General features: G+C 48.5%; 1 protein-coding gene across 1 annotated transcript in view; it reads right to left on the reverse strand.

Moving 5' to 3' along the window:
* Positions 1-17,868, reverse strand: part of LOC141943663 (uncharacterized) — a 104,165-nt gene extending 86,297 nt beyond the window's left edge. Inside the window, exons 1-14 of the mRNA XM_074869312.1 lie at positions 17,797-17,868; positions 14,195-14,375; positions 13,586-13,749; positions 11,953-12,042; positions 10,700-10,873; positions 9,563-9,723; positions 8,299-8,428; positions 6,737-6,853; positions 6,026-6,181; positions 5,388-5,504; positions 3,089-3,235; positions 2,766-2,885; positions 1,992-2,150; positions 121-249 (exon numbers count right to left, since the gene is read on the reverse strand). Coding sequence (XP_074725413.1) covers positions 121-249; positions 1,992-2,150; positions 2,766-2,885; positions 3,089-3,235; positions 5,388-5,504; positions 6,026-6,181; positions 6,737-6,853; positions 8,299-8,428; positions 9,563-9,723; positions 10,700-10,873; positions 11,953-12,042; positions 13,586-13,749; positions 14,195-14,375; positions 17,797-17,866 — 1,915 coding nt within the window. The 5' untranslated portion in view covers positions 17,867-17,868. The remainder of the gene's footprint in view (positions 1-120; positions 250-1,991; positions 2,151-2,765; positions 2,886-3,088; positions 3,236-5,387; positions 5,505-6,025; positions 6,182-6,736; positions 6,854-8,298; positions 8,429-9,562; positions 9,724-10,699; positions 10,874-11,952; positions 12,043-13,585; positions 13,750-14,194; positions 14,376-17,796) is intronic.
* Positions 17,869-18,331: the final 463 nt, after the last annotated feature.

An 18,331-nucleotide genomic window follows, 5' to 3' on the forward strand; every position in this document is an offset into this window, starting at 1 on the left:
ATGAGATCTCCTTCATACCTCAGGCAGTAGATCAGGAGTTTGGAAAGGTGCTTCCCATGGTCACAGCCATAGACATGCATCCGTGCCAGAAACAAGCATGTGCACCCTTTCTCTGCTCACCTTTGCCTTCTCCCACAGGGCTCCAGGTGACTTTGAATTTGGTGGCAGCTGCCGTGGCACTCCACACCAGAGACAGGCTTGTGCTGGTGTAGGACATCACCTTGAAATTGGAGACATAGCCAAGAGGAGCTGCGAGGAGAAGACAGCATTAGACTACTGTCCCACAAGGCTCCTTGTTGTCAGCATAATGAGGCCAAAATTACATAAAAAGATTAAAAGTGGTATATCTGCTTATCCTCAGTGTCTCATTGTCCTCACCTGGAGGAGGTCTAGGCCACATGTGTGCATCCTACCTCCTCTAGCACTGAGGAGTGTATTCTGTGCTAGATCCAGGTGGGAGCATCTCTGCGAGCCCAGGACAGGCAGTACAGGGATCCAGGGAGTTGTGAGATCCAGATCCCAGTGCCCCCACACTGCCTGCAGGGTAAAACATCCACCCACAGCTCCCATGGGTGCTGAACAACCGTGTCTGCCTGTGCCACTCTTCATCGCAAGGGTCAGCCCATTACCTCCATGCTGTATTTCAGGGTTGCTGATCATCTTCTGTCACTTTTAAACCTCTCCGAGGATACATCTGTTACTGTGCAAGTATTGCTTCTGTTTTCTGATCACCATGCTTAGCATTGCTGCCTTCCCCCTGCCAAGATGCAGCAACCCCCAAGTTTGCCATGGATGGCCAAGCTCTGGCTATCAACTAGACCACCATCTTTCCTTATTTTACACGAACAATTTGCATTTGTTGCCTCTTGTCCAGGCAACCTGATCACCCAGCACAGCCCTGTGGAGTCCCTGCTTCTTTGAGGTGGGGGACAGCCCTTGTCACCAGGCAGAAAGTTCCACGTTAGGATGTTCCTCTCCATTTATCTCCCTCTCCCTACAGCAGAATTTACCCAGGTCTCACCTCTTTTCCATCTGGACTCTGACAATGTTGAAGACTGTCCTGGTTTCGGCTAGGATAGAGTTAATTTTTCTTCTTAGTAGCTAGAGTAGTGTTGTGTTTTGGATTCAGTATGGGATTTGGTATGAGAAGAATGCTGATAATACACTGATGTTTTCAGTTGTTGCTAGGAGACCAAGGACTTTCCAACTCCCCATGTCCTGCCCATGTGCAGGTGTACAAGAAGCTGGGAGGGAGCAGAGCCGGAGCACTGGACCCAAATTGGCCAATGAAATATTCCATATCATGTAACATCATGCTCAGTATATAAAGGAGGGTTGGCTGGGAAGGAGGGGGTTCTCTCTCGCTTCCAGGATTGTGATTGCAGGATTTTGGCATTTCAGGATCGCTAGCTGAGAATGGGATGGGTATTGGTCAGCGGGTGTGAATTACCTGTTTGTACTTTCTATTATTGTTATTGTTTTATTATATTTCAATTATTAACTGTTTTTATCTCAACCTATGAGTGTCCCTTTACCCCTCCAGTTGCCTCATCCATTCCCCAGGCAGGGAAGAGGGAGCAAGATGCTGCATAGTGTTTGGCTGCTGCCTGGGTTTAAACCTTGACAAAGACTTTGACCATTGGTCTGGATTTTGGGGTGCCTGGAAGCTCATTGAGCACAGATTGGGCATTTCATACCTGAAGCTCTGCCCAAGCCCACACACATGAACAGAACCACTGCAGAGCACATTGGCTCCAGTTTGCACCTGAAGACTCCCAGGCAGATAACCTTTGGGATTCACAGTCTCACCCACCAGACACAGCAGGTAGGCAGGGCAGAGGACCTTCATGGTGCCCTGACATGAGGGGAAGATGATGGGAGTGAGGCGCAGGAGATACGGTGTAACGCCTTTGTAGGGATACACAAAGTTGAACCAGACACGTAAGGGTTGCGTGCTGTGGTAGCTACTTGAACATCCTGCCCGTACTCACATGTCCTGGCTGAGGTTGTGATCCCTGGTCCCTCCACTGAGCCAAAGAGCACGTAGAGGGAAATCACGTACTCAGTGTCATGGGCCAGGTTGCGGAGCTGGTAGGCTGTGATCGACTTGTTGAGGGCCAGCTGGCGAGGACGGTCTTTGCCAAAGAACTCTTTGGAAGAGAGAAAATAAAGAGTCTGGAGAGCAGCTCTGTTGCATACTGGGAAAGGCACCATGTTTTCCCTGGCAGTCTGTCTCCGACCCAGCCAAACCTCTGTTGTAGGAAACCCGTGTGAGCACTGGGGCAAGACAGAGTTTTCCTATGGTTATTTATTTGGGAATTCGAATGACTAAAGGATCCAAACTAGCTGAGAGGAACCAAAGGAACCAAACCAGCTCTCACACCCAGGGCCCACAGTAAAATGGGCATGTGCTCTGTCCCTCCCCAGCATCTGCAGGGAGTTTCAAAGCCCCTGTGCTAGATGACCTGCCCCACCTCTTCCCTGGGGGACAGGCAAGGTGGTATAGGACCCTTGCTCTATGTGTTGGGCTGGGGTCAGGCTGAACGTAGTTGCTGCAGGGACCCTGCTCGCTGGCACTGTGGGTCAGTTCCAGGAATAATTTCTAGTTTCAGTTCATGCCCTGAAGGTGTGGGAGTAGCTGCTCAGACCAGTTAATGAGCTGGACCTGCCCCTATACCCACCATCTCTGAGGTTCCTAGTGCCTTATCTCCCACGTTACAGAAGGAGGTGGAGGTGATGCAGGCTGGAGGAGAGAGGGATCTTACCTGGTGTAGGACCCCAAGCCACTCGGTACCCGGTGGCCCCAGCAACCGAGTCCCAAGAGACGAGAGCGCTGTTGATGGATATCTCACTCACTTTCAGCATCTGGACAGTGCTCGATGCCACTGCAAGAGAGCAAAGTTGAGCAATTGCATCAAGGACCCAACAGCTTCTAAGTGGTCCCCAAAAGCTGTGATGAACCAGACCACTTTCTAGATGACCGGCAGGGTGGTGACCACAAATTACACCAGCTCTGTGCTGCCAGCACAGTCAGACCCCCATCCCTGTCTGCTTGGGCTGGCACCCACCCCTGCTGCAGGGCACTCACCTGTCATTGCTTTTCCTCTCAACACCGGCCCCTCGACATCCCCAAAGATGGGGTTGATGGTGACGGTGTACTCTGTCCCAGGCTGCAGCCCCTGGATCATGTAGTAGCTGTAGGTGCTGCTGAGGTTCACGTCCTGGATGCTGCCCTCTGCAAAGGGAAATGATGTCTGGGCTCCCTTGGGTCAGACCAAGGAGGACCACCCTCCTTGGGTCTCCTTGGCTGGCAGGGTGGTGGGCAATCATGCAAACAACCACTTGAGAACTACACCATGTGTGAGATTGAATGGCATTTCATCCTCCTGGTTTGCACGTGTGCTGGCAAGGTTCTCGAGCCCAAGATAGTAGAGATAGGGTTTGGTGCAACAAATCTTGGTTGAGGAGCTATTGAATATACAGGTAGAAATAACCCACAGCTGCTCAGGCAGACCTCAATGATCACCAGTAGATCAAGGCAACTCAGGGCTTTGCAGGCCAAAGAAACAAATCAGGTAGCAACACACAAATGGCCACGCATGGGTCTGCGAGTAGTCCTGCGAGAGGGTCACACTCTGCCCAGCCCTGGGTGACTCGGTGCTGGAGTTATCTTGCCTTCCCTGCAGGACACTGGAGCCAACTGATGCCACAAAAGATATTTTCTCATTTCTGTATCCTTCTCGTGGACTAGAAACTGCTCAGCTAAACCTCTCGAACGGCAGGAGGAGAGTTAAAACGTAATCGCTGGGGATAACACCCCATTTCAGAGGGGGAGAGAGGTGCAGGCAGCAGGATGTTGGGGTTTTGGAGGGGGAAGCTGCCATTTGCAGTTTGGTCACTGGAGGGTGCCATGTCCCCATCTTCTGCTCCACCAGCACCCCGAGCCCCATCCCCCTTCTCCCACCCCATGTCATGGACCTTCTCTCCACATCGGCTCGTTTATGTTTATCTATTCTCTGTTTTAGAAGTTAGAGAAGAAAAATCAAACCCCTCCAGCGCCTGGGACGGCTGCACAGAGAAGGGCAGAAGGTGTCTGGATCCCAACACCACTGTACCCATAAAGCACGGTTCTGGGATGGGATGGAGCATGGGAGGAGGACCCCACAGGGCCCAGCAGCAAAGGTGGGCTGCCCCTTGGGATTAACCACCCCTGGATTTGGGGTGAACTGGTACCAGGTGTGAAAGAGCTGCTCGGAAAGAGCAAATCCAGTGTGGAGGTGATGTGCCCTTGCTGCTTCATCTGAGGATGTCCCACGCTGTCCCCTCAAGAAGGGGTGTCCCCACTCCAAAGACATGGCAGGCTGAGCACGTGTGTGCTCCATTTCTAGTTGGCGTACTGAGCAAGGACTGGGTAAACAGCTGAGTTTTGGGATGTGCCATGATTTTTTCCAGAGAGAAATTAATTACAAAGCAATAAAAGTAGTTTTATATCTTCCCTGTAAAGATTTTTCCCTTCTGATGACCTTTGGAGATGCTCTCCAACTAACCTCCCCTCCCCTGGTGGGAGATGTCTCCTTATTTCACAACCAGGGGAGCTGAGCCAGAGGACAGTGTGCTATTTATTCAAAGCCTGTGATGGAGCCCAGGTGTCCTGATATCCTGTCTCATCTTTGAACCACAGAAACATCCATCTCCCAAGGCCAAAATATGCCATCAGGCCTGAATTTCTAACTTCTGCTCCCCCGCACCAGCAAGGAAAATATGCTTGGGCTCAGGGCAGGGGAGAAGCTCCAGCTGCAAATGCAGATCTGTCTTTAAACACCAAAATTTGTCTGAGAATGAGGATGCATTACGGGATGCTGGGGGATGAAGCCAGGTCTTAGTGCTGCAGAGAGAAAAACAACAAGCACAGGCACTTCCAGTCTGTAATGTGGTCGTATCCATCCCCCTGAAAAGGGAGTAATCCCAGATGCTCAGGGGCTGTGTGATGTGCAGTATTCTGCATGGAGTACTTTACCAGCTTCTCTCCAGCTATTAACCCTTTCCAAGGCTACTCATGTCCAGTAAATCCATCACTAATCCCATGCTAACAAGGCTGGATACCCATTAGCCTGCTTTATGCAGAGACAGAGCAGGTATTTTTGCATCCAGGGCAGAATTTACCATCAACACGCATGGCATAGCTCTCTGTTGCAAGCTACTGATTTACCCCCATGTACAGAAAACTCCACCATTCACAGACCCCAAAAAACCTGGTTCCCTACAGCTTTTCCTTGTGTGGCTGGACAAAGAAGGCGTCAGCGCATCCAGTGCCTTGAGGACCTCACAGCTCCCGTCTCTCCATCTCCCCACTCACTGATGCATGCACCCCGCCCCTGTGTCTCTACCTGCTGACGTCCAAGTGAGCCTGTACCCCGTTGCTCCCCGGACGGGGCTCCACCTTGCCTGGAGCGTGTCGGTAGTTTCATTCTGCAGCAAGATGGTTTTCACAGGCAGGAGCTTCACTGGAAGGAGGACAGGGAACAAACCTGTCAGAGCACCCACTTGTCAGTGGAGGGCTTTGCTGACTGGCCTCCCTGCAACTGTCCCCATCTGTCAGAAGGAGTGGGATTTCCAAGGGCTCCTGTCCTACCTGACAGGCTGAAAGCATCTCATAAAAGCAGTCGTAAAAAAAAAGCAAATCTGTGACCATTGCTTTCCAGGACCAGTGTCTCTAATGCATCAACCTTGCTTGTGGTGCAAAACGGGAGGGCAAGCGAGGCTCTGGCAGATCTCCCACCCTTCCTCCCAAGCAGCATGATGGTGTGTGAGGGTGTCCATGTCCATACATGTGATGAGGGAAGAGCAGGGCTCAGGGCTGGAGTTGGGAAGGACCTGTTGAACGCTGCCCCTTTGATGCACATGTAGCTGCAGCGCTCACCAACTGTGAGGTGCTTATCAACATCAAAGGGGCAGCGTCCACACAAAGGGTGTGGATGCAGAGCCCAGGGCAAGAAGGGACCAGCCACAGAGTCAAACCTCTTACATGTTCTCCCCACAGCAGCCACAGGCTGGCTTGGCCCCTGGGGGTACACCGCGTAGATGCTGATGCTGTATTCTCTATCCTCCTGCAAGTTATCCAGCACGTGGGAAGAGACATCGCTCTGCAGAACCTGCTCGTAGGTCATTCCTGGTCTGTTGGCTACAAAATCAAGAAGAGTGATGGTGAAGCCTTCACACTGTCTGTCTACGTGCCATGGTGATGGCTTCACAACATGGTTAAGAGCATGCATAAGAGCTGGTTCAAGAGCATGGTTGAAGTCCCCCAACCCATGTGATGTTGCTGAGAGTTATGTCTGTAGCTAAGGCTTGTCCATGCTGTCCCAGCCCTCCAGATCACCCAGAGGTGAGTGCAAGCCATACCAAAGGCTTAAACTCACCCCACATCCACACCAAAGAAGGCATTTAAGTATGAAAAACATCCACGGTAGGTCTGGATGTGACAGTGCAAATGGGTACAAGGCATCCACAGCACCATCCTTGTCTTGCTCTTCAGAAGAAAGTCCTTCAAAGGATTCTTCTCCTCCGTCCCAGAGGAACCAAACTGTCTGGAAGAGGCTAACCTGGCCTCTGTCCAGAGTAATGCCAGGAGCTCTGAGGTGCATTGTTCCTTGGACAAAATGGCAGCTTTCCTGTCCTCAGGTCATTGCTCTTTTTAAAGCAAACTCCAAGAAAAATTAATAAAATCTGAACTTACCTCTGGGGATGTAGATCTTGTAGCCCTCCAGCTTGCCCAGTGGAGGTGTCCAAGCCACCTTCAAGCTAAACAGTCCTTCTTCTATCACACGGAAATTAGTGACTGGAGGCACGGGTGCTTTGGGGTACAAAAATATTGCAGAAATTTATGTGACTGTGCTGCAACAAAGTGCCATGGCAAAGACCCTTGGAAAATCTTTTGTCAAGGACCAACAGACACAAAGGTGAGCAGCACCAGTTTCTGTTCTCTTAGCTGAATCCTCAAAAGCAACCATCCCCCCACTACCAAACCCTTGTCTGCTTGAAAAAATGAGCTGAGAATGCCCAAGGCAGAGTGTTCACGGGCTTCCTCTTTGAATGGTGTTGGGAACTGTGAAATATTTAGCTACAAGGCATTTCCTCCTGAGCAGAGAAAACTCTGCAGTGGTTTCATGCAGACTGAGCAAGGACACATGAATCAAATGCTACTTGCACCTATGGATGCAACCCTTATGAAGAGGAGCCCATTTTGATCCAGCCAGCCATGGCAGACAGATTTATAGCTTCTGCCTCTGGCTTCATGTTGGGGATAATAAGAGAAGAGATCAAATAACTTTATTTCCACCCATAAAGACATTCCATCTTATTTCTGGCAAGTATATATGAATCAACCTCATTGTGGAGGTTTATTTATTCATCCTGTCGGAGATCTTCCCTCAAGAAGACAAACAATTTAAGACATTGCAGCGGGTGGGGGAAGAAACAAAAGACAAGGAAGAAAGGAATAATTCTTTTCAAAACCCCATGGGCAAAGCAGACTTGGCGCTTCATGCAAAACAGGGAGGGAAGCAGAATTAGTGTACCCCTTAAACTCTTGAAACCCCTTAAAGTAGTGCAGACTTCTGGGACAAAACCTGCTCCATCCATCACATCTGACCCAGTGTCTTGCATACCAGGGTCTGGCCAAGCATGAATTTGTTTCTTTGTTTCCAAGAACCTTGTCATTAGAGCCAACCATGTGACAGCAAAGGAATTTGGCATGGCAGATTGCAATCCAGAGGAAGCCTAGAACATTTCATGGGACCAGGGGTCACAATTTGGGGCTTTTCCTAAAGGCTATGATCATACCACCTTGGTGTTCACCTTGAGAGAAATGAAGACTTAAGTGCGTGCATAATGCCAAGCCAAACCTTTTGGATCACCCACTTCTGAATCAAGGTCTTTAGAATGTACATCTCTCCATAAAACTCTCGTCTGTGTTTCTCAACCCTTGGTCTCCAAAAGCTTTCTCATGCCAGGTACATGAGTGTTACATTAACTGAATCCCAGCCTGGATTTGTTAAATCCTGCTGGTTATTAAATCAGATGATGTAAGCTATCCAGCAGGCTTCACCCTCTGCTTTCAAGTGGGTTAACCACACGGGTTACTCTGCACCCACTCACAACTCCTCACCCACACTGTGGACATTTGCACAGAAGTTCCTCCCACCCATTCATCCCTCACTCCTTGCACGTATGGTTTTGGGGTGGGTTTTTTCCACACAGACAAGGACACATGAGGATGACTGCAGAAGAGACACTCACTTGTTTTCCCTTTGACAGCTGCTGACTCCCCAAGGGCATCTGCATAGACGGCCCTCACCGTGAAGACATACTTGGTGTTCGGTTTCAGGTCAGTCACCAGTGCAGTGCTTTTGTCACCATCCACCACAATCTGTCACACAGGGGACAAAGGACATCATTACACCTCTATCACAGTAGAAGACCCCCATGTTGGCCACAGGTTAGGAGCAAGAGGTTTCACATCTGATACAAAGTGACTTCCACGAGACTCTTAATATGCACTAACTCAGAACATGGTGATCTTCAAATGACACCCAGGTTCACACTGGACATAGCACTGACACAGGACTGTGCCAAGGGTGGGCTTCATGGGATAGCCCAGAAAAAACCCCATGATAAGAGCGTGTGGAAGGGTGAGGGTGATCTCAAATCCTCTTGAAGAAAATGGAGGAAAAGCAAACATCTTTGTCAAAGAAAGTTTCTTTTAAGCTCGTAGAGGGAGATTTCAATGTAACCTGAGGGCAAGAGAGGTGGAGGCATAACTTCTGTGTTTTCACTATATTCTTATGAGATTCTGAAGCAGCCAAGGATGATCATTCTTGTTAAATACAATCTTAATAATTAATACAATTAATAATCTTAACCTTAATAATTTATGCTTTCATAGCTTTGTTCTATTATTAGAAATCAAAGCTTCTGGGCATACATCTTCTATCCTTCAATCTTGCTCTCAGACTTTGTGCAGTGACCAAGTTGAATCGAAGTGAGCTGGCACACATGGCAGCATCCTTCACACAAGGACACAGCAAACCCAAACCATGCAGAGATCTTACCAAGTTGAACAATCTTGGCAGCAAGAGGAACAGGGGATTCTGTGAGGATGGATGGGCTTATTTGAGAGGTGGTATCACAGAGGTAAGGAGAGAAAAGAGTGCTTCCCACTGACCTGTTTCTATCAATCCCGGTGGATTTTGTGCCAGTTCATGCCATATCCTCCTTCCCCTCTACCTTCCCCACTGTCACTCCCAGAAACTCCATCTCACCACAACAGCAATGACAAAATTAGCACGAGCAATCAACACGCCTGCAAATGTGATGGTCTATCTATAGACCTTCATTTCAAGCTTCAGGAATTTATGCTGATGCATCGGGCTGTGACCAGGATGGCTGAAGGACATGGTGTCATCTCCTAACCAGGCTGTGCCATCAGCAGCCTCAGCAGAGGACTAACCCCTAACACCAGGACCTGCAACTGGTGCTCTGCAAAATGGGAATGCAACTCTACCTGTCGCTGGTCCTCTGGAACCAGCTGCCCTGAAGGCAGCAAGGGATGCAGATGGACACGGTACCCTGTCACCCTTCCTGTAGCTGGCATCCAGGTGAGTCGCAGTGAGCTGTGGCTGTGCTCACTGACCTGCAAATCCCGCGGGCCGATGATCTTCTCAGCTGCAAAAAGAGAAAGGAAAGGCCTTTGGTTTGAGCCACGATGGTATCAGTGCTGTAGATGTGCAAGCTGTTCATTGATGGAGTCAACATATCAACGCAGAGAAAGCCTTGGGTATAGATGGCATTCACTTAGGTTGAGAGCACAGCAGCAGCTGGGAGCTGTTTCCAGGCCAGAGCCATGCAAGCAGGTTTTCTTTTGGTAAATTGCTTGACAGCACAAGAATGGAAAACAAAAGGGGTTCTGGCTACATTTCCCCCGTGAACACCTGCTTAATGCATAGGGCATCAGCTTCTTCCTGCCTTTCTCCTTACTCCCACCAGAGAATAGTCTGCCAGAAAGCTTGAACTCTCCATGAAATGTCACAGGAAGCCCTGAAGTGCTACCGAACCAGAGAGAAGGCAAAAAAAGACCCTTTAAGGACTTGGATGAAGTTCTCCCAAGCTCTGCCCCAAGCTTTTAACTCATCTTCCCATGAGTTTGTGTGCCAAGAGGGGGGCAGAAATTCATTGCCATCACCTCTGGTAATTCACTGCAACATCAGCATCCCTTTGGGGAGAGAGCTAGATCTCTTTGGAGATCTCTTTGGCTGCTCTTTGCATCTTCTGCAAGGAATGAAATTCCTTGGAGTTTACCATGAGAGGCCCATGAGGAAAGCCCCCAAGGGGCAGAAATGGTGCCCCAGCCCATTGCTGCTCCTTTTCTTTGAACTAGCAGCAAGACTTTCAGGACCTGGTATCACTAGACAAACCATGGAGATGCAGACACAAGTGAAATGCACAGGCCCACTGTCCCCAGGTAATAGATCCTCCATGAGGTGGTTACTTCTCTAGGGTCATCCAACCCCTAAAGATCCCTTGTGATGAACAGAGGGGATGTGGGAGGCCCATCTCCGTGGTATGGCTGGCACCTCCAGGGACTGGGAAGGGGGTGGTTCAAGCAGGTGGAAAGCAGGATAAAGGGAGAGACCTGACGCACCTTGCACAGTCTGCTTGATGGGCCGTGGTGGCTCTGAGGCAGTGAAACAGAGCCTTCGAGAGAGTTTGGGGGCCATGTTGTGGAGCAGGTGGAAATCTTCAACATAAAGCACATGCTCCGCAGTGGGCTCTGAAGCTATTTTGTTCAGTTCATTCTTGTCAGCATCCTTAATTCCTAGAGGAAGGAAAGAAGAGGAAAGGAGGACATCAAGCACCATCAGTGGAGCAGGCCAGGCATTGGCAAGGGCTGTCAAGAGCAAGTGGTAATGTGCTGGTCTTTGAGTTTCACACCAGCTTTGGAGTCATGCTGCCCATGGCAAAGGACGAAGCAAGGAATGGAGTCTGAAGCTGGATGGGCAGTGGTGAAGCAGATGAAGCCTCTTCCACCAGGGAAAAGAGGTCAAGGTTTTCTCCAGAGACATGTCAGGTATTGTCCAAGGGCATTCCGCTGCTAATGGACCAAGAGGTGGAAAGCTCTCTTGGTGTGGAGAGTGAAAAGGAGCAGGGTAGGATCTGGCCTCATGCTTCCCATTGGATATAGAGACATTTCTGCCTGTCTGATGGATGAGTAGACAATGGGTCTTTGGAGGGCTGTATGAAAAATGCAGAGTTTTCCTGTGGTTGAATTAAAAAAAAAAAGGGGAAAAAACCCCCAACAAACTAACCCTCCCCTAATTTTCACTTCACATAGGTCCAAATCGACCTGGTTGTTCTCTATAATGAAATACCACCACCATTTCCTTCTACTCCCCTGAAATGTTTGCTGAAGGGAAAGATTTGACTTGTAATAAATGATTGTATGTAGCTCTTGGGGGTAGCGGGTTGCTGAAACTTTTCCTTGCTCATGGAATTATTCTGATGGACATTTTTAACGTAGCTAAAGTCGCTCTCTGAACCCCATTAAGAGAAACCTTCAAAAGTAAAAACACTTCATTTTTGAAAATGTCACATCAAAACATTTTGACTTTTATGGAACTATTTATTGAACTCCTCCTGAATTCGCAAGTAGTTTTGACAGATGCAAACTCACAGATTTCCACTGAATAGATCAGTTATCAACAACAACAAAAAACACCCAAGCACAGCACAGATGTGGTTTTCCTGTACTTCCAGTAGTGGCTGAGCCTGGGGATGGGTGCAGTTTTTAGAGGGGGGTGTCACGTATCAGGAATCTTCCCCGGTGCGTAGGCTGTGTGTTGGTGCACACAGTATTTGGTGGGAATGCTCCACGTAATTTAGTGTGTCCATACATACCTACAGCGAACACCGTCACACCCCCATCCTGCAGGACCTGGGCTTCATCTTCAACCGAATCACTGGATTTCCCATCCGTGATCAAAACAACTGCCTACAAGAATTGGTGTAAGAGCCAGAGAATGAAAGAGCACAACATAAGGAGGTCAGAGACAGCTGCAGGATTTTCACACTGACAAGCCAGATCTTGGATTAAGTCCTTCTTTCTAAAGGGGTGGGCACTTGAAAATAAATCCTTTGATAATTCACACCTCTGGTGTAAGACAAATGAAATCAGCTTTCATGAGAATGAGCTGGGAAGGAGCAGAGCATAAATGCTGCTGCTCATGACAGCATCTTCTCTGCATGTCTCCTCCTGCTCAGCTGTGTCTCACCTCTGCTTAGGGCAGTAACTCTGGCTCGAAGGAGATTAATGCCAGCACAGAGAGAGGATTCACCCCTACAAGCCCGTAAGAGCAGCTCTTAAAGGAGGACTCAGCTGTATGCTGGACATAACTCTTGGCCACTGGCACCTGGATGGTGCTATCAGGTGGTAAGAAACCCTCTCAGCCACAGCCTGGGTTTAAATGACAGCCAGAGTGAGCAACCCCAGACTTTTCAAGCTTTTTGGGCAGTCCCATGTCAGATCACATGGCAGGACATACAGCTGGTGCACGGGAGGCTGTAATGAAGACAGACCCTGCTGCAAGACCTTTAAGCAGGCAGTTGAGGTGGTTAATGCATCCCACCTGTATCATCATGTTCTCCCTCCTGCTCTATGACCCAAAACAGATCTCACTGACCACATTGATCACACCACACTGATAGCATGGGTCACACAGACCGCATTTAGCATGCAGGATCTCAAAGCAAAGGGGAAGGTGCAGCACCAAGCTGCAAATGTGGGATGTCCAGGGGAGGTGAAAGCTGTCTGTGATAGTTTCAGACTTGATTCACGGGGTGTATCCACTCCCCATGTGGCTGCCCCCTTCTTGATTTCAAGGCCATCTATCATCAGAGCAGAGCAAACTGCTTCATGCAGCCTGCAGAGTAAACCAGAATGCAGCACCTTCTCTTTAGACTCCTCAGAGCCCCTTAGAAATTATGAGCAAAATAATTTTTCAAAAAATGATCTGAAGAAACCAATGACCCAGAATGGATGTCTGAAAGGTAAAGACACTGCAACACATCAGCTTTCCAGTAAGATTCTAACTGTACTGCACCCCCTGTAACCAGAGTGGATGGGTACAGACTACTAGCAACAGCTACGTGCACTAACACCACAACTTGTCTCCTTGTCCTTATCATGTCCTAAGTCTGTTCAGTTAGCTTATGCAGTAAGTGCCCTGATTTTGGGTATTCAGCTGGAGGTATTTAAGACTAGAACACTGGTTCCCTCTTCAATCCATGACGAAACATGAGCATTTTAAAAAAGTGAGTCAGTCCTTTGAAGATTTGGAGGCGCCTGCCTCCTTCTATCACCAATAAAGTGACCTGAGGCTGAATAAGGTCCTAAATGTGGTACCTCAACCCCAAGCTAAAAATCAGATGGGATAAATAAAATCAAAATAGCTCATTCATGCCTTCAGGTAAAGAAGTTAGAGGTCTGATCCTTACTGAGGATGACCCCAGGGAAGTTATCACATAAGGTCACTTACCTTTGCTGCATCCTCTCGCAGCGTGTCCAGGCGAGACATGGCATGAGCTGCAAACGCCAGGGCTGACCCTGTTTTTAAGCTGCCAGCTTTGAGGGAGAGATTCTGAATTGCCACTAGCGTTTCTTCAATTGTAACGTAATCTGTGAGCTCAATACTCATCCTGGGAATGAGAAATGGGGGAATATGGGTGAATAAGAAGCAAGAAAGCACTGTTACAGCAAGGATGCACTGATAATAGTAATGACCAGCAATAATGTTACATTTAGCCAGTCATACTTGGCTTATATGTAGGCAAGGAGTCCTCTTCACAGTGGTCAAGGGAGTCCAGGGTATGAGCCTCAAATCCATAAAACATTGTCTAAAATTAGATGGCAGGGAATTTCTTCTGGCTGCATTAAATGTCAGCCTCCCTGCCCTGAAAGAGTTCCCCATGGCCGAGCACTTCTAGACACTGGTGACACTGCTGAGGGTTGAGCTCTTGCTCTGCTCTTGTAATGGTTCAGCAGAGCAGCAAGAGCTCTTTAACCACAGGGCCATGGTTGCCCATCTAGAGCCACAGGGCTACAGAAACCTGGGTGCTGCTGGTAGAGGACTAATTGACCCACCTTGCTTTCTCCCCGTAGAGTGCCACCGCCAGCCGGATGCCTCCTTTGCCCATCACCACGTTCTCAAAGGAACGGGCCATGCTGCTGATGAAGTCCTTGACCAGCCGGGAGTTCTCGCTTCCTGTGCCCTGTGACTGTCCCACGAGGAACAAAATGTCGGCCACCTCCGCTGTCCTGCATGCTGAGGGAGAAGAGGGGCAGGAAGGCTCATCCCACACCACGCAATGAACCAGCCAGGAGATAAACCCCTCTGAGTCATGTGCACCCCCAAGATATTGCAGCTAAGGAATATTGCTTAGGCCCAATGAAGGGCATAATCATGGGCTTCCCAGAGCACCAGGCTGCTTTGTTCTCTTTAATTTCCTCCTAATTCCCCGTTTTGCTGTTCTCACCCAGGGGAAGTTTCTCATTTGAAGCACAAACACTGAGATCCAGACCCATCAAGTCATGTGGGTCTGTAGGACATGCTGCAAGCAAGGGGATGCCTGGGGGTTTCATACGCCCAGAAGTAGACATTGACACCTGAGCCACGTACAACTGAAATTTGGGAATGTGGCAGCTCTGCTACCCCATCAACCATCCTGGGCTTCTTGCATCCGGGTCTCCAGAGCCAACATGAGACACCCATGCAGACATGGGGCCACCTGGTCACCCAGGCTTTGGCAGCCCTAAAAAACTCAAGTTTTCCAGTCTTGCATGGAGAGAGTTTGGGACAGTCCGTGCATTCAGCTCTGCAATGCTCCCCCCTTGCCTAGCTGCCAGTGTCCCTGAGCAAAAAAATTATCTTGTGCAAAAAATGAACAATTTCAGTGTTTTTTCTGAACAAGCCAGAGCTATCTGATGACAGCTGGCAGGGAAGGGACAGGTGTACAGGGAAATTTGTTTAACGAACATCAAGGCATATTTCCCTTTACAGTGTTCAGTCTCAATTTAATTTAATTTTCTTTAGGCATCCAATAACTATATTTCATGGACAGAAATCTGATTACTTTTAGAGATGCTTAAATTAATGAAGGCTCTACAAGGGATGTTCAAAAATCTATATTTTCGTTGGTATTTCTCTCCCTTCCAGATAGATGCTGAGTTATTGCTGTAGGGCTGCTAAGAAGTAGACCATGCTGACTGCTGGAGGAGGGCTTCTTGTATCTTGCTCACCAGGTCTGGGCTCAACCTCTTCTTTTTTTTTTTTTTTTTTTCTTCATTTTGTGTCACTGCTGCTTTGGACTTTACCCAGCCACTGCCTTGACTTTCAGCTGCAGGTCTGGAGACTCAACTCACACCCAGTCAGGCTGCAGCATTTGGTCCAGTTTGCTGGGGAGATGTGCTAGGCAGGTTTCTCATGCTTCTACTACAAATGGAAAGCCTGTTTTAGCTCAGTCTCTTCAATTTACCTGACTTTTACCCCATTTCTATAAGTAGGCTCCCCAAAGAGCTTGGAAAGATGCAGGTTTTGTGTCCTCCTTCATTGCTGTGTCCCTGATCAATCCCCTTTGGCCACACTGCAGGACAGAGGATCATTTGCTGGCTGCAGATAGATGGCAGTCTGAGGGTCTTTGTTACCCAATGCTTTTAGTTTCTTCATCATTCTTTGTACCTCCTGACACTGAGCTCTTCACAACTTAACAGTTCTGTTTACTGCAGAAAAATAACAACTGGCTCTTTTTGGTTTTACTTGTACCCAGCTGGGAATATAAAGCACGTTCCCTTGACAAAAATGGGGGACGATTATTTCAATTTTCCTTCCTAGAGCTCTCTGTTGAGATCTCTCTCCCCTTCTCAATGCTCCGTAAGTGCTTTTCAGCTGAGATGTCAGAGGTGTCCTGGAGGCAGCTCAGCTGCTAACATCACCATAAGCTCCTTTCCCAGCTGTGGGTTCTATTTTGGATCTACCCCTTTTCCCTAGCTTTGACCTTGATGTCCCTGTTCCCCCAGGACTTGGAGGGAAGGCAATACCAGTCCTCGGCTCCAACCTCAAAACTGGAAATCATGGTGGAAATCATTCAACAGCTTCTCAGAGTAACCACAATCTGTAAACTCCCAGTAACCACATGGCTTCCAGAGTAACCACAACCAGGAAAATCCCAATAAAGGTTCAACAAGATGGAGAAGACTATCCACCAGCCCTCCCAAAATCACCCACCTGTTGGAGCTACTCAAGGCAGTGTGGACAGCTTTTCCTGGAAGACCTGCATTTTTGACCCTGATCTGGAAAACATGCTCAAAATGCCATTGAGGCGACCTTTTCTACCTATTCCTCCGCATCCCAAATCCCCCAAGAGCCTCCTCCAATCCATGCCTGGCCCCTGGGAGTCTTGCTCACCCTGCATAATGCTCCCACCCCCATTTGCATCCAGGGATAATGAGAAGAAAAGCAACAAGCAAGAGCTCCATGGGATTAAAAAGGGCAGGATGGTGCCCCTTTCTCTACAAAGGGGCAACCAGAGCCCATTCTGTGAGATGCTGAGCCAGGAGCTCAGCACCTTTCCTGAGGAGCCAGGCAATGAAACCTGAGAGCATTTGCTGCTTGGATCAGGTACCTGAAGCTGTCATCAGAAACATGTGATGTTAAGCATATTTGGATTGGTACCTTCCCGAGAAAATACCAACACAGACAGCTATATTAATCACAGGGGGATATGATTTTATTTGAAATTTTCCATGCACCTCCAAAATTACCACGTTTCATCAATCACAGGTTTGCCAGAGACATCTGTAAATGTTGATTTATTGCACTGTTCCCAGCTTTGAATTAAATAGCATTATAGTCAAGTATATTGGCTTAATTGATGGACAGGAACTTAATCAAGTTAATTTTGTAGCTGATGCCAAAGCTTCCATTAACTCCTTGTTGAATTTACTGAATTTAGTCCAGGTGAATTTATACTTTCAAAGGATGGGGCCTTGTTGCTGCAGACCAGTTTGAAGAGGGAGGACTCACTGGCTCATACCCAACCCCATGACTGTCCTGGGAGCTCTGGATTAGCTTTGTAGGATGCTCACAAGGACCCTCCCCCTTCTGCAGTACCATGAGGCTGCAGAGACATGTCATGGATCATGCTATAACTCCATGAGGCTCTTCTCTAGGCTCCTTTTGTCTCCTGCCTTTTGGCTCTGGCCCCTTCTCCCCAAAAGTTCTTTGTGGGCCTGCACAGGCAACAGGGAACCAGGGAGGGGGTGAGCCCTTGTACCATCTCGACTCTCTAAACAGTAGCAGGAGACTTCAGGGCTTCCTTGAGGGCTTTTCTCTCATATCCTCTGTGTGGTGGCTTATACCAGCTCTTGGAGATCAGAAGAGGAGTCAGGAGGGGACAAGTTTTCCTTTCTCCTCATTTCCTCTGGAGCAGCTGAGGTGGAACAGTATTAGAGGCAGGACACTAAGCAGAGCCCTGATTTCCCCATAAACCCTAGTGCAACAAGTCAGGTCCCACCTGCCTTTTGGGACCAGCTGAGGTGCTCTGTTAGCCAGATGATCCCAACCTAAAAGGACCCTATGCAGAAGTTAAAGGCATCAGCATTGTGGCAGCATCTGTGCACGGATCCATGACCTGTATCTCAGCATCACCCCTAGCTGCTGCATTCATGGTAGCCCACTTGTCACATACCTTCATGAACAGCCACAGCTCTGTACTGCATCACAGTCACTGCCAAGGCAAGGATCTGGGCATACAACATTTTCCTTTTCCTTGGAAAGAAGCTCATTCTTGGTTCCTGGAGTCAGCACACAGCCTGGAGAATCATTCATCTGCAGGAGAAAAGAGGCTTTAACACACGTCATCTGATACGATGTTCCCACCTGCCTACAGTGACAAGGGAAGCTTCTCTCCAGCTACAAAGGCTCATCTTGGCTTAGGTAACTGGCATTAAAATCCACCAATTCCTCCATATCTTTGCCGATATTGGCTACAGGGGAGAGCTCAACTTTGCTCCCCCAGAACCTTTCACTAACAGCACCCTTCTTCAGGCAACAACAACCTTAGGCAATTAAGCCTAAATATGAGTATCAGGTGTGTGATGAAAGAGGGAAGCATCTCCTGCCTCAATCACTCAGGGAGGAAAGATCACTAGAAGATCACTGCAAACAACAATCACCTGCACTCAAGTCTTTATTAGCCTGTTTTGGGGCTAGCCTTTAGGTTC

Source organism: Strix uralensis, chromosome 5 (genome assembly GCF_047716275.1).
Source record: "Strix uralensis isolate ZFMK-TIS-50842 chromosome 5, bStrUra1, whole genome shotgun sequence".
NCBI lineage: Eukaryota > Metazoa > Chordata > Aves > Strigiformes > Strigidae > Strix > Strix uralensis.